This window comes from Eubalaena glacialis, chromosome 8 (genome assembly GCF_028564815.1).
Source record: "Eubalaena glacialis isolate mEubGla1 chromosome 8, mEubGla1.1.hap2.+ XY, whole genome shotgun sequence".
NCBI lineage: Eukaryota > Metazoa > Chordata > Mammalia > Artiodactyla > Balaenidae > Eubalaena > Eubalaena glacialis.
In genome coordinates, this window is record NC_083723.1 from 126,560,626 (window position 1) to 126,574,030 (window position 13,405).

Consider the following 13,405-nt stretch of genomic DNA (forward strand, 5'->3'; position numbering starts at 1 on the left):
CATCCTCCTGAGCGCGCCTTCTCCACGCACCGGTGAGCCCGCCTCCTGACCCAGACATGGATCTGCCCGTGAACCTCACCTACTTTATCCTCTCCACCCCCGCCCCTCTGGAGACCAACCGCAGCTTCGACGCAGAAGACCCGCGCCCCAGCCTGCCCCTCCTCTCCGTCTTCGGCGTGCTTGTTCTCACCCTGCTGGGCTTCCTGGTGGCAGCGACGTTCGCCTGGAACCTGCTGGTGCTGGCGACCATTCTCCGCGTGCGCACGTTCCATCGTGTTCCGCACAACCTGGTGGCATCCATGGCCATCTCGGACGTGCTGGTGGCTGCTCTGGTCATGCCGCTGAGCCTGGTGCACGAGCTGTCCGGGCGCCGCTGGCAGCTGGGCCGGCGGCTGTGCCAGCTTTGGATCGCATGCGACGTGCTCTGCTGCACGGCCAGCATCTGGAATGTGACGGCCATCGCGCTGGACCGCTACTGGTCCATCACCCGTCACCTGGAATACACGCTGCGCGTCCGCAAGCGCGTCTCCAACGTAATGATCACGCTCACCTGGGCGCTCTCCGCAGTCATCTCCCTGGCCCCGCTGCTCTTCGGCTGGGGGGAGACCTACTCTGAGGGCAGCGAGGAGTGCCAGGTGAGCCGCGAGCCCTCCTACACCGTGTTCTCCACCGTGGGCGCCTTCTACCTGCCGCTCTGCGTGGTGCTCTTCGTGTACTGGAAGATCTACAAGGCGGCCAAGGTCCGCGTGGGCCCCCGGAAGGCCAACAGCGTCTCCCCCGTATCCGAAGCTGTGGAGGTGGGTGTTAACGTGATCCTTAAAAATACTTGGCTTGCATCTGCCCAGGCCTCATCCCCAGCACATCTCCCCACACATCCGTAGAAAGTGGGACTTCTTAGTATTTTGGCGGGGGCTGGAGGGGAAGGGAAGGAGGTAGACTGGGAGAGAGAAAGAAAGCGTCACAGACTCTGCTCTGACTTGCTCAGATTCACGGAGCAGGTCATCTCTCATGGGTTCTTTCCCTATATACAAAACGAGGGATCTGGACTACATAATTCTACAGGGTCCCACTAGGCTTGAAAATTCTATGGATCTATAACATCCTTTAGGACGCCTGAGGAAGTTGGTGTCTTCTGGGGCTGCACTAGAGAAAAGTGCAGCTTCCTGCATTGACAGTGGGGGGTGTTTGAGGAGGTGGGAAGGGAGTCGGGACGGGAGTCGGGACGGTCATCTGACTTGGCAGGAAGACTGCCATACATCAGGCAAAGCAGGGTAGTGTTTCAACCCAGTCTGTTTTTTTCTTTGCCAATTAATTTTGTGAAGTGTGGTACCTCCTGGGTTACTGTCGTGCTCAGCACCCGCCTCTCCTCACGCAAGATTAAAGATGCTGTTTACACCTGTCTCAGAGCCTGCCCTCGTTATGTGCTCCCACTGCCTGTCGTGCTACTTTCTGGGCCTGTCCCCACCCCTGATCAGACTGTGCGTGCAGCTGAGGACCACTTGCTTGCCTCCCGGGACATGAGTAAAGCTGCAGGAGGAAATTAAAACGCTAAGGCAGACAATTGCCCAGCTCTTTACAAGTGGCATTTAAGGTACGGCAACTGCTACAGCACCCGTGAGGGCTCTTCTCTCATCTTCTCTCCATCCACGCTTTCCTCCTTTTTGTTCACTCTTGGTAATCTGACCCTACGATTCAAGATTCAGGGACCATAAGAGTTCACGTGAATCCACCGGCTGTGCAGGCTGCCCACCCGCTACCGCACTCATTGCCAAGGGTGATCCCTTGGACCTGATTCACACATTTAAGTTAGATCAGAATACTTCGCAGCACCCATTGCTGTGACTGGTTCTGGGACAACAAAGCAAATTCAATCAAGCACCCTGAGCACATACTGCAGGCTTGCTGCAAGGGGTCAAGGAATGACAAAGACATCATCTTTGCCTATGAAGAGTCTGGTCTAGTGAGAGAGACATGCATTGTGAACGCTGCAATATGATTGTATTTTTCGAGAGTCAGTAGCTAATTCCAAGTATAACCAGTCAGTCAAGCTTAGAGGAACCAGAGGTGTAGGTAGGGGAGAAAGGGGAGGGCATCATTCTAGAAACAAGAAGGAAAAAGGGGGTCAGAGGGCACCTGTCCTTTTATCTAGAACAAAAGTCTCACCCAAATTACCCTCCCCTACCCCAGGGAATATCTGGAATGTCTGGAGATGTTTTTGATTACCCAGACTTGGGGACAGGGTACTAATGGCATCTAGCGTGTAGAGAGCAGGGATGCTGCTAAACGTGGTACAACACACAGGACAGCCTGAACGACAAAGAACTATTCAGACCAAAATGTTAATAGTGCCAAATGTGGGAAACCCCGACCTATTAGATTTCTAAACTGGACAAAGAGTGCTGATGGGTAAGAGTGCCACCAAACTGCCTGGAGTGTCCATGTGTGTGTGCATCCACCCCAATTCCAGGTCAGGAACAAGGGGGCTGGCTGCCCACCAAGGCCCTCCTTACACAGATCCTCTTCTGCCAGGGCACTTATCCAGGTAAACACAATTTATAATTAATACCGAACAACTTTAAAAGGGAAAAGCAATTATACTTCTGTCTCAGAGGGCTTAGTGTGGAAGGAAGAGGGGTTTTCACTGCTCAGCTTTGGAAAGAGCAGAAGCAAAGCATTGTTTCATGTTCTTTCTCTGCCAGATAACTTGCAAAAATGGGTCCCTTGGCTTTGCAAAGCCTCTAAGTGATGCAGGGCTCTGCATAAAATGTGGTGCTGCCTCTGTCTTCATGTTACTGTGAAGGGTTAATTAAAAACCAGGCTTCCTGATTTCTCAGTGGTAGCAGGTGCCAACGTTTCTAAGTACAGTTTTACCACCAACTAGCTATGTTACCTAGGGAAACACAACGCTTCTTCCCTGTTCTGTATCTTCAGAGTTCTATTCAAATACATACTGAAAGCCTAACCCTTGTCAGACACCAAGATGAAAACAGGAAACACAAGAGAGATAGGCCTTGCACCCTTGACAAAGTCTGATGAAACCACTACTGAAGAGCTGACATGAAGACAGAGCTGGATTTATGCCTTGCTAGTGTAAGGGACTGGGGGGCTTTCGAGGTCTGAGTGGGTTGACATCATCTGTGTGAGCACCTTTGTTTGTTGGGCGTTACTCCAGTGGGAGTTTATTGGAGTGAGTCCGTCCCGGGACGCCTGACTTTCAGAAGTGAGGGACTGGCACGGCTTGCAAGACCAAGTCCCCTGAGAGGAACTGCCCTTGACCGACAGAGTACGTTCAAGACTGGATCCAGGCTGCAGAACACTCAGACTCGCCCTAGGTTTACTTCTCCTCCCCCTGATCTTGGTCTTCATTCAGCCAAAGCTTCAACAGAGACCATCAAGGACTGTCCAAATCTTCACCACGGTTGTTGGTTCTCCTTGAAGATGAAGTTTCGTCTGTGGAGATCTGATGTTCAGACTGCACATCAATCAACATATCCGTCTGTCAGAACAGCGCTGTGCAGAAGCGTTTAAAGGTCTGGACGACAGATACTGAATCACAGTTAACCAATCAGTAGAAAACGTTGGCTGGTTTCAGTTAGCAATGGGGATTTACTACATATGGTAACATAAGATTCAAAGGCTTAATATAAGTTCTGAAGATGTGCTGACACTAGTTTAATTGATGCCTGTAATTTCTCTGAGGCAAGGAGGCAAAGCCTTGATTACTGAATTAAGGGGTGGGCTTCAATAGGCAATAGTTCTTAGATAGGTGTCATGTGGTTGAATTAATCCACCTGGAGTATGGCCCAGCATTTTCACATTGCTACAAAAAGGCACATTCATGATAACCTAGGAAGAATCAATCTGGACTCTCATGCATTCTGGTCTAATTAGTCTTTCTGTCTGTGGTGTCTTTTGTCCATAAGGACTCTAGGATCATTGGTATTTCTTCAGTAATGTCTTGAATTATATACAGTGTACACATTTTCATGTACAGACCAGCTATAATCTGATAATGTGTAAGGACAGCAGTACATTTTATCTGGAAGCAGGTTCTACTTATTAAATTTGCAGTTGTGTTACAGAAACTAAAGTATTCTGATAATGATCCTGAAATATCAGTTACAAGTTGGCATACAGGATTGTTAAAGATTTTCATTGCTTGAATTTTTGTATTAACTAAGGTTTACTTTCCCTTAAGCCCTTTAAATAGCCACACCATAAATTTGTCTCTCATGATCTTATTTCAGTATCTGTACAATCATTTTTTTAAAGAATATTTTTCTGTTTTCAATTTTTTAAAACTTATTACAAGTTGATTTGCATGCTTCCTTTTCAGATGACTTTAAAATTTTAGGCTGAAGGATCTATTGTTTTATAATTGTGGGGATAATAGTAGTTATGGTGGCACCCATATAAACACGAAAGCTGTACTGTTGTACATCTGTAATTATAGGCAATTCCCCTTAGAAGTTTAGAAGGACAGGAAGTTGTTGGGTGATAATATCTCCCTTGGAGTGACTTCACTGGACAGATTTTAGATAGTTGTCATTTTGATTTTTAGCCAATAGGGGACATTGATTCTTTCAAGGATTCTTCTGCTGACAATATTCACAGGTGTTCTTGTCTAGGCTCCCAAATCTTTGAAAACAGAGGTGCTTTTGAATGTTTTATCTAGAGAGCCATATCTTGTATTATTTACTTTCTAAGGATATCTGGAAATGTCTAGCCCCATATTGGATATTTTCTAAATTGGCAATTTCACATTTAAATTTATTTTTTCTTATTAAATTCCCTAATTCAGGTTTGAGCCCATTTATAGAAAGACAGGACAAGATTATACTTCAGCTGTTGGGTTTACATCAGAATACTGCTTGAAAGTTTTCTGAAGTCTATTTTCTATACTTAGTTTACAATTTTGAATCCTTATTTAATCTTCTCTTAAAAGAAAGGCTTCTGAAATTGCTTTAAGTATTTTATATTTTTATATTTTAAATTTCCACAGCTGGGTTATATAGCTCTTTTTTCTATCCTTCTAGTTTTAAATATTTTTCCTCATCTGAGGGAGATTTTAATTAACTAGTTGCTGCTGATCTGTAGTCCAGGACAATAAGAATTTTGTTCAGTACTCTTAAAAAAGTCTAAATTCTACAGCAATATTTTGCCCTTCTCCCTGAAGTTTAGAAAAATTCTTAATTATAGCCTGTATCTTAGCTCTAGACCAAGGTTTTAATTGAAATTCTATAGATTTGACTTCTTGTCTGGCAATTTTACAATGTGATTTTGTTTTTCCTGAGAAAATCCCTGAAGAAAGGATAGTTCATTTAGGAGGTCAGGTAAAGCTGAGTAGAAATACGGGAGATGTAGATGTGCAAGGTGGGGAGGTTTTGGAAAGTTACAAAATCTTTGAGACTAACTTAGAGTTAGAATTTTGTTTTAAGGTCTTAGCAGAACAACTAAAGAAGCTGACTCTCAACTGTTTAGTGTTTGTCTTCTAATTTTTCTAGAGTTGATCTTAAATATGTTAATTTATTGACTTCGACTTTCACAAATTCCTCATTAAGTAAAAAAATTTTCTTTCACATTTATCAAGAGAAGTGCAAGAATTAGCATTATAGTGCAATTTAAAATAGGAAATAGAAGTTCACAAAGGAGAAGGTTGCGACTTTGACTTAGACAAAACATGACACACAAGAAAAAGGCCACTACAGTTGGCCAACAGTTTGTGCTTGTGAATGGTGTCTCAGATCCTTGACCAGAGGCCAAGAAGGGGCCATATGACCACCAATCCAATGAGCTGGAATACCAACTAGACAAGGTGACATTTTTTTTTCATAAATTGACAAGATAGCGAGTGCCCTCACTTAAGTATTGTGAAGAACCCAAAGCAAAGTTTGATCAATTGCTTTTTCACAAATTGGTCATAAATCTAACAGTCCCCACATCATTAGCCTTCAGATCTGCCTTGGAATGGATTAGAGCTTATCAAGCCAATGCCTTATAGAACAATCCTTTTTATATTCAACAGAAAAAAAAAGGTATTCAAGCACAAAAAACAAACCAACCTATGAAAACAAGGCTTTGCATATTTAGACAAACAACAGCGAAAACAAAGAAAACAACAATATAGTAAGTAGGTTATGGCATAAAAATTTTCACTAAATGGTATACCTCCAAGACAAGAGATCTAATAGTCTTACACAAAAATGTAAGTCAATTACCAAATGGTGCACCTCTCAAACAAAGGTCTAGTTACTTGATACAAAGACCTAAGCTGAATGATCTTATTCAAAGACACATTTGTTTACAAATCCTTGTATAACAAAAGACACAGAGTGAGAAGAGCCCAGTGGAGCTGGCTGGAACTCAGCTCATTGAGACTGATGCACATCTGCAGATCCAAAGGCAACTGGAGTCTGGGGCACAGTGAATGCACCTGCAGTCCAAGAATCCTGTGGAGGATCCACAAAATGACCTCAGTGGACTCTCTCGACTGTCCAAGGATGATACAACCACCACATAGTATCTGAAATACAAATACTCCTTACTATAGTAAGAGAAAGCTACACTTGTCAGGCACCGTCTGACAGAGCAGAATGCCCATCATCTATGGGGATCGGGGACAGTGTTGAGTTCAGGGACTGGAGGACATTCAGGGGAGCAGTGAGCTGACATCCCCAGAGTGAGGTTACTATGTGAGACTGCTGTTGGTTGACTGCAGCTCAGAGATGCTCTTATTGGGGTGAGTCCCGCCCTAACTGGCTGACTTTCAGAAGTGAGGGCTGACACCGACTGGATGGTTTGCAGGTGTATATTCACACAGCTGCATGTCCTTGATCCACTGAAGGGGTTTAAACAAGTAGCAAGGCTCTTTGTCACCACAGCTACAGAATAGCTGGTCTTCTGCTCAGTTTGTGGGAATGTTCTTATTCTGCCCCTCGTGGAGCCCTCCTTAAATGGGTAAGATCATTTCTAGCTTGAACATCCTGACCCATCAGTACATCTTACATTGTGACAATGACCTGGTCTCACCTGCAAATCACCTGAAGCCGCACTTCCAAGGTAAGAGTCTTCACCCCTTAATTTCAATACCCACATCTGATGATAATCTATTGATCATCTGCGATATTAATAGGGAGGTGAAGCAAAATAGTTCGAGGAAATAAAAGAACATGCTAGATTTATGATTAACCAGTAAATAGTTATTTAACACATAACCATTTTGGAAGAATGAGAAGTCTAACTCACAGGTACATGTCCCCCCCAAAATTCACTTATTTGGAGATGTGAGGCTAATTGTTCACTTAGAAAATTTTTTCATGTGAATCTTAAATTGTGAGGTTTGTGCTTTAAATGATATAGCACTTCAAAGATAGATGGGAAAGGTGCAATTTGGCTTGAATGTTCACCTTTTTTTGCCCCATTACCTCTCTTTCTGTGAATCTACTAACGACCATGATGAGTAATTGACAGAGTAATCACTAGAGTCTATTCTCCAGACTTGATTAAGTGCTTGACTGCAATCGTCGATGAGCAAAGAGCTAAGGAGTCTGGAAGTCAGAAAGCCATAGGGTGAGCAACCAAATCAACCACCTACCGACATCGGGAGCCTGAAGTTCCCCAACCGCAAAGCCCCTCCTCCCAGCGGAGCCTCCGCTGTCCCAGAAGAGCCACTTCAGACAAACGACACTCTCACCAAGTGAGCTGGTATTGAATGCCACACAAGAGAGGGACCCATAAAATGCTCAACATTTCTCATCAAGGTCATAGAGAGTGTGCTTTTCCGAGAAACACGGAGTTCTCTAACCTATGAAAATTCCTTACTCAAAGCAAACCACAAAAACAATGTATTTAGGAAAAAAAGTTTAACTTGAATTCAAAATAGAATTCTAAGAAGTGGGAGAAGACCCCATGAAACATTAAAAGAACTGTTAAAAAGGAATTTAGATTCTTTGCTGGAAAGGGGCCCAGCGAATGTGCTCCCAAACTGCTGTGCTAAGAGCTCAGTGAAAAGGACCGTGGATAGAATGCCTGTGGGCCCTACTGACAGAAAGAAATCATCCTGAAGACAAGCTTAGGAATAAAGTAACGGGGAAGTCTTTAAGAGTACACTTATGCAACATCAGAACTATCACACAGTGGAAAATTCTTGTAGATACAATGAACGCATGCTAGGTTTGGGAACAGCTCATAAGAACCTGGGTACATTATACTGGAAGAATCCAGCATTTCATAGCACAACTGCCAAATACCCGCACAAGCAGGCCCACACTTAACGGCACTTAACATTCCCTTACGAGGACTATGATTTGAAGTGATGGGTTTCCATAAAACTGTCTTATAATACTTGGGCTATAGAAATATTCATATCCTACACTACACCTGGATAACAAACAACCCTGTGATCCTGTGTCTCTCGGACGAATGATGAGGTACTGTGCTACATTCTGATATGGCAGCCCCTTTGGATACAGGTCAGGACTGTGTCTGAATGTACCAGCAGAGTCTCAAGAGAGGCAGGCATTCTCAGTGTCAATCATTAGGAGAGAAGACGGCTCCTCAGAACGGAAACCTTGCAACTTTTTCCATTATGCAATAGCAAACTCCTACAAATAGAACATGTAGCACTGGGGGTGTATCTCACCCTTCGTAGAAGACTGGTCTTACCCTGGTAGTCCAATCGTGGGGCTCATTGTGTCTTGCAACTGGAATTTGAGTATCTAAAGGACTAAGCATGGGCTTCTGGAGTCAACCTGAAAAGGCACTGATCACAGGGAAGGCAGACAGGGAGCGGGGATGGGAGGGGTGGAGAGAGTCCCTAGAGTTTGTCATAGCTCAAAAGCCAGAATATCTAGTTATGTGTTGCTGTATTTATTTCTACTGTTACCCCAGGGCCTTTGAGTCTGGTTTAAATGTTCCGCTTTTACACCAGGTGTGCTGTAGAGAATTAACGGGTGGTCTCAATGGCGTCACAACCCTGAGTGGCCAGTCTTACCAGTGAAAAGGTCTGAAAGGAAGGAGAATTTCTTAGGGATTTAAGAGTCAGGACCAGAATTATTCTTCCATTGCCATCTTTGGGAAATGGCTGCCTTGATGCCATTTTGCGATTGAGTTTTATTAAGGAAATTGGTAGTTTTCCCTATTTTCTTTATGCCGAAAAATGAAACTAAAACTGTGTTTGCATTTCTATAAATTAACTCCCTGAAATGCATTGCCAGATATACACTAATAAATAAGAAAGGTAACTATGGTTCCATCCAGGGGTGAGACTGGGAGAGAGAAATTTTCATTTATTTTATATATGCTTTTAAGGGTTGCAGAAAAAGGAACTATTTGTTTCAATATTCACGATCTTCTGTTTAATTGTATAATACTTGGGGTTTCACTGTTTTTCAAACAGATGACAGGAAGGCTATCACATAAATTTAATAATTCATACACGAGCTAACATTCCCTTAACTATAGTGTTCCTATTTTCAGCTCAGTTATTCTATGTGATAGGTAAGTTAGTTCCTCTTGACTCCAATTTATAGATGTAGCCATGAACTGGTTACATGGGTTAGATTAAAGAGACAGACCTTCTGACCTAGTCCGTTGCCTAAAAGGTTGTGTGCTGCTGGGGTGCGAGCTGGGTAATTCTCCTTTTCAAGCATACGGGGGTCACAGAAGGCTGGAGTTGGGAAGAAGAGGATTTAATGTCAGGGTAGTCTCACCACTAGTGAATGACTGATCGACCCAGAAACTGTCCCACATTGTGACTGGAGCAACTAATTTGCTCACTTAGCAAATCAGCCCACTGCAATTTCCTTATATTTAGGGGGCCTCATCATCAGACCCCTTATTCCAGTTCCCCAAAGATCTAAAAAATAGGGCTGGAATGGAGGAAAGAGCTTCCTTTCCCAGGAATTCCACCCCCTTAGAGAAGGCATGTGAAGCTGGAGAACGTAGTTCAGTGGGAACCTGCCTTCCAGAGGACGTGAGAGAACCTACGTGGAGGGACTCTGGGTTTAGAGTCTCTGTTTTGCATAAAAGTTGGGGGAGGGGGCGGAACACAGAATAAACAAGGAGATAAACATCCTGGTGAGTGAACTGTCCCAAACAGTAGAATATGTTCTGGAAGCACAGCAGTAGGAACCTTATACCAGAAGAAAAGTTCTAGAAAATTCTAACTTTTTAGAGGGGATTCACAGAAACCCAGAAAGTTATAGATTTTGGAATATTGGGTCCTAAGTGTACAGGGTTTGATAAGGATTTAGCGGGCTTCTGACTACTCGTGTTCCGTGGTCATAAACCGTATATACTGCATGACCTGCTCATTTCTGTTGTTCCCTGTTAAACAGACGGCAACAGGGACTCCATCGTCGTTGCATTATTGCAGACGTTCCTATTTTCCCTCCATTTCTAAGATGTAAGCAAACACCCAGCTCTGTCAGCACGTTTTCATAGCTGAGGGTGGTCCCCACATGCTGCCCGGTCCCTGCACCGGACAACTGAGGACTTTCTCTTCAAGTGGCTGTGCGGGACTCACGCCCACCCGTGTCTGGGTTCAGCCCACCCAGACCCAGCAGGCATGAAGAGGTGGCTCTTCCTGAAGCTTCTGCTTACCTTTTCCAGGTGAAGGCCTCCGCTCGGCAACCCGAGACGGTGTTCACCGTCCGCCACGCCAGCGTCACCTTCCAGACAGGAGGGGACACATGGCGAGCACAGAAGGAGCAGAGAGCCGCCCTAATGGTGGGTATCCTCATTGGGGTGTTTGTGCTCTGCTGGATCCCCTTCTTCACCACGGAGCTCGTCAGCCCCCTGTGCTCCTGTGACATCCCCGCCACCTGGAAGAGCGTCTTCCTGTGGCTCGGCTACTCCAACTCTTTCTTCAACCCCCTGATCTACACGGCCTTCAACAAGAACTACAACAGCGCCTTCAAGAACTTCTTCTCCAGGCACCAGTGACTGCGAGGCCGGCACAGGCAGGAAGTCTCCCTGAGCTCCGTCTCTTTCCCCATCCTCACCCGGCACCAGCTGGAAGAGACAAGCCTTCAGGTTCCCCAGGGTGGTCCTCGGAGCTGAGCACCTCACTTCTGCACTGCGGGCAGGAACGCGAGTCTCCGCAGGCAGTACCGGGGACCCCGTTTATCCAGTTTACCTGCTATGCCCCACTCCGCACCTAACAGCCACGGACCTGGCCACGAAGTGCCCTTTCTCTTCAAAACCCACTCCAGCCCTGTTCCTGTCCTCGTCCCAGGGAAGTCAAACCAGGCAGACGAGAGGCAGGAGATAAACCAATATGGGCAGGTTGAGAACAGACAGGAAACAGTGAATAAGAAGTCACAATGGGCACATCTGGGGAACAGGAAACCATAATTGCAAGTTTCCTGGAAGAGTCCCCATTTCGAATATTCCATCCTACAGTCCTAGGAAGTATACCCTAATACTTACTGTGTGTGTCCCAATATTTGGCCACAAAAGATTGTCTCCAGACATATTAAAGTACACAGCCACATCTGCAAGACCAGGCAGTACGGCTTTATGGTTTTATTTATGGCAACCACACACGCACACACCAAACCTACCGAGGAGGCAAATGTTCCAATTGGCGAGTTTATTCTAAAATGCAACCCATCAACTTGGAACAGGAACTACAAGTCAAATCAAATACCTCCTTCTACTTCGAAGCAACTGTTCACAACACAGAAATATCTACTAGTTCCGCAGAATCTGTCAAACTTGCTTATTTACTATGGGTTCCATTTGTATGGAATTTATTCAAATGTTGCTGAACAAAGACTTTTATCCTCAGATCATGAAATTAGAGTAACACAACTGTCACGAAGTTGTTGACTTCTTAAATATAGTTTCGTAACCAAGGACTATGAAGGCATATTCACCAAACATATGCACTTTAAGGAGATCGTTGATTAATTTGCTAGCTATTATTCATTGGTACGTAAATACCTGCTGTGAGGCCAACACTGGTAACTAATGAGAAAGCAGAAAAATGGTAAAAGGTGGTCTCAGTCCTCTGCAAATTAACACTTTTATATAACCATGAGGCAAGACAAATGATGATGCAGTGTTTATATGATCTTACAAAACCCTAGCCGTTATACAAAACTTTAAAAAGACCCTGGACAATAAAACTGCTTGTGGTCTGCAATGTCCCTGATTCTTTGAATGCATGGATTTAAAAATTATGTATTATAACTCTTTGAATTATTACAACACGTATATATTATTATATGTATTATTTTGTACATACTAAGCTATATCAATTAAGATTTTAAAAATAGGAAATTTATGTCCATCTGTGGTCTTGCTTTGAAGTTTAGCCTTGCATTTACTGCAAAGATGGCTTTCATTCAAAGAACGTGATCAGATAAGGAAACGTTACACCACTTGTGAAGTCTGATAGTCACTGACAGTGCTAAATGCAGATATCTTATCTACACATTGGAGCAAATTCCTTGAAGAATTTACTTGGAAAAATCCTTAGATTTTTCCTTCTTTCTGTATATATCACTTGAAGCACTAAACTCACAAATATTTTAAAATACAAACTGTTCACTTATTCAAGTTTCCTTCCCCACTTCCAAAACTTCATTAAGTCCCCCATGGCAGAGAAGAATAAACTCAGACATGGGGACCTGGAGATACGACATCAGAATCAAGGGCAAAAATTTTTAAAGTCTATTCTATCTGAAAGTCTACATGAAATTTTTCATCTTACTCTATAATTTCAGTGTCTGACCTACCCTTACTGTTTTAAAAAAAGCTTTATTTCCTTCAAACTTTTTACTAAAGTGAAGCTTTAGGAGGATGTGCCACATTGTCTGGTGGCTTCTAATACTCCTTGACTTCTCCAGGATTCTGTACACTTCGCTGGAGACATATGTTATTAATATCAATTTCAATCTCCCGCTGAGATTATTAGTATTTCCATAAGATGAGTAAGGCCCTTTACTATTGCTGTTCAATATATATTTAGCACCTCCCAGGTGTTACTTAAAACATACGTTGTATAAAACACACTCTGAATGTGCGACCCAGAGCAAGAAACACTGTCTATGAGAAGGAAGAAGTGGCAATTACTGAGTTATTTTGCTTCTATTTCAACACTGAAAATTGTTTATGTCTGGGTAGGAAATATTACAAGGTGCAAATGGTGATTGAGCTGGCGTGTCCAGGGTGCAACTGCAGTATCTGTGAAACACTTGCACTTACTTTTGACTGCTAGTGTCTTATCAGGTAAACAGGGTGAATCATAAACGGTAGGTAACATAAAAACCTCAGCCCCTACTCCTTGTGCCATGATGTCATAACCACTTTTATTGGATGAAGTACTCAGAGAAGTGGGCGGATTTCTAGCAAGTCCTCAAACAGGTATCTAAGACGAGCTTCTCCTGCGCCCTTTATT

At 43.8% G+C, this 13,405-nt stretch overlaps 1 protein-coding gene and 1 pseudogene across 1 annotated transcript; one reads left to right on the forward strand and one right to left on the reverse strand.

Annotated features, from left to right (window-relative positions):
* The window catches only part of LOC133096698 (basic proline-rich protein-like), a 29,873-nt pseudogene extending 29,815 nt beyond the window's left edge, over window positions 1–58 (reverse strand).
* Window positions 57–10,944, forward strand: HTR5A (5-hydroxytryptamine receptor 5A). The gene is made up of 2 exons (XM_061198213.1): window positions 57–797; window positions 10,612–10,944. The coding sequence occupies exons 1-2, from the start codon at window positions 57–59 to the stop codon at window positions 10,942–10,944; spliced, it is 1,074 nt and encodes a 357-aa protein (XP_061054196.1).
* Window positions 10,945–13,405: the final 2,461 nt, after the last annotated feature.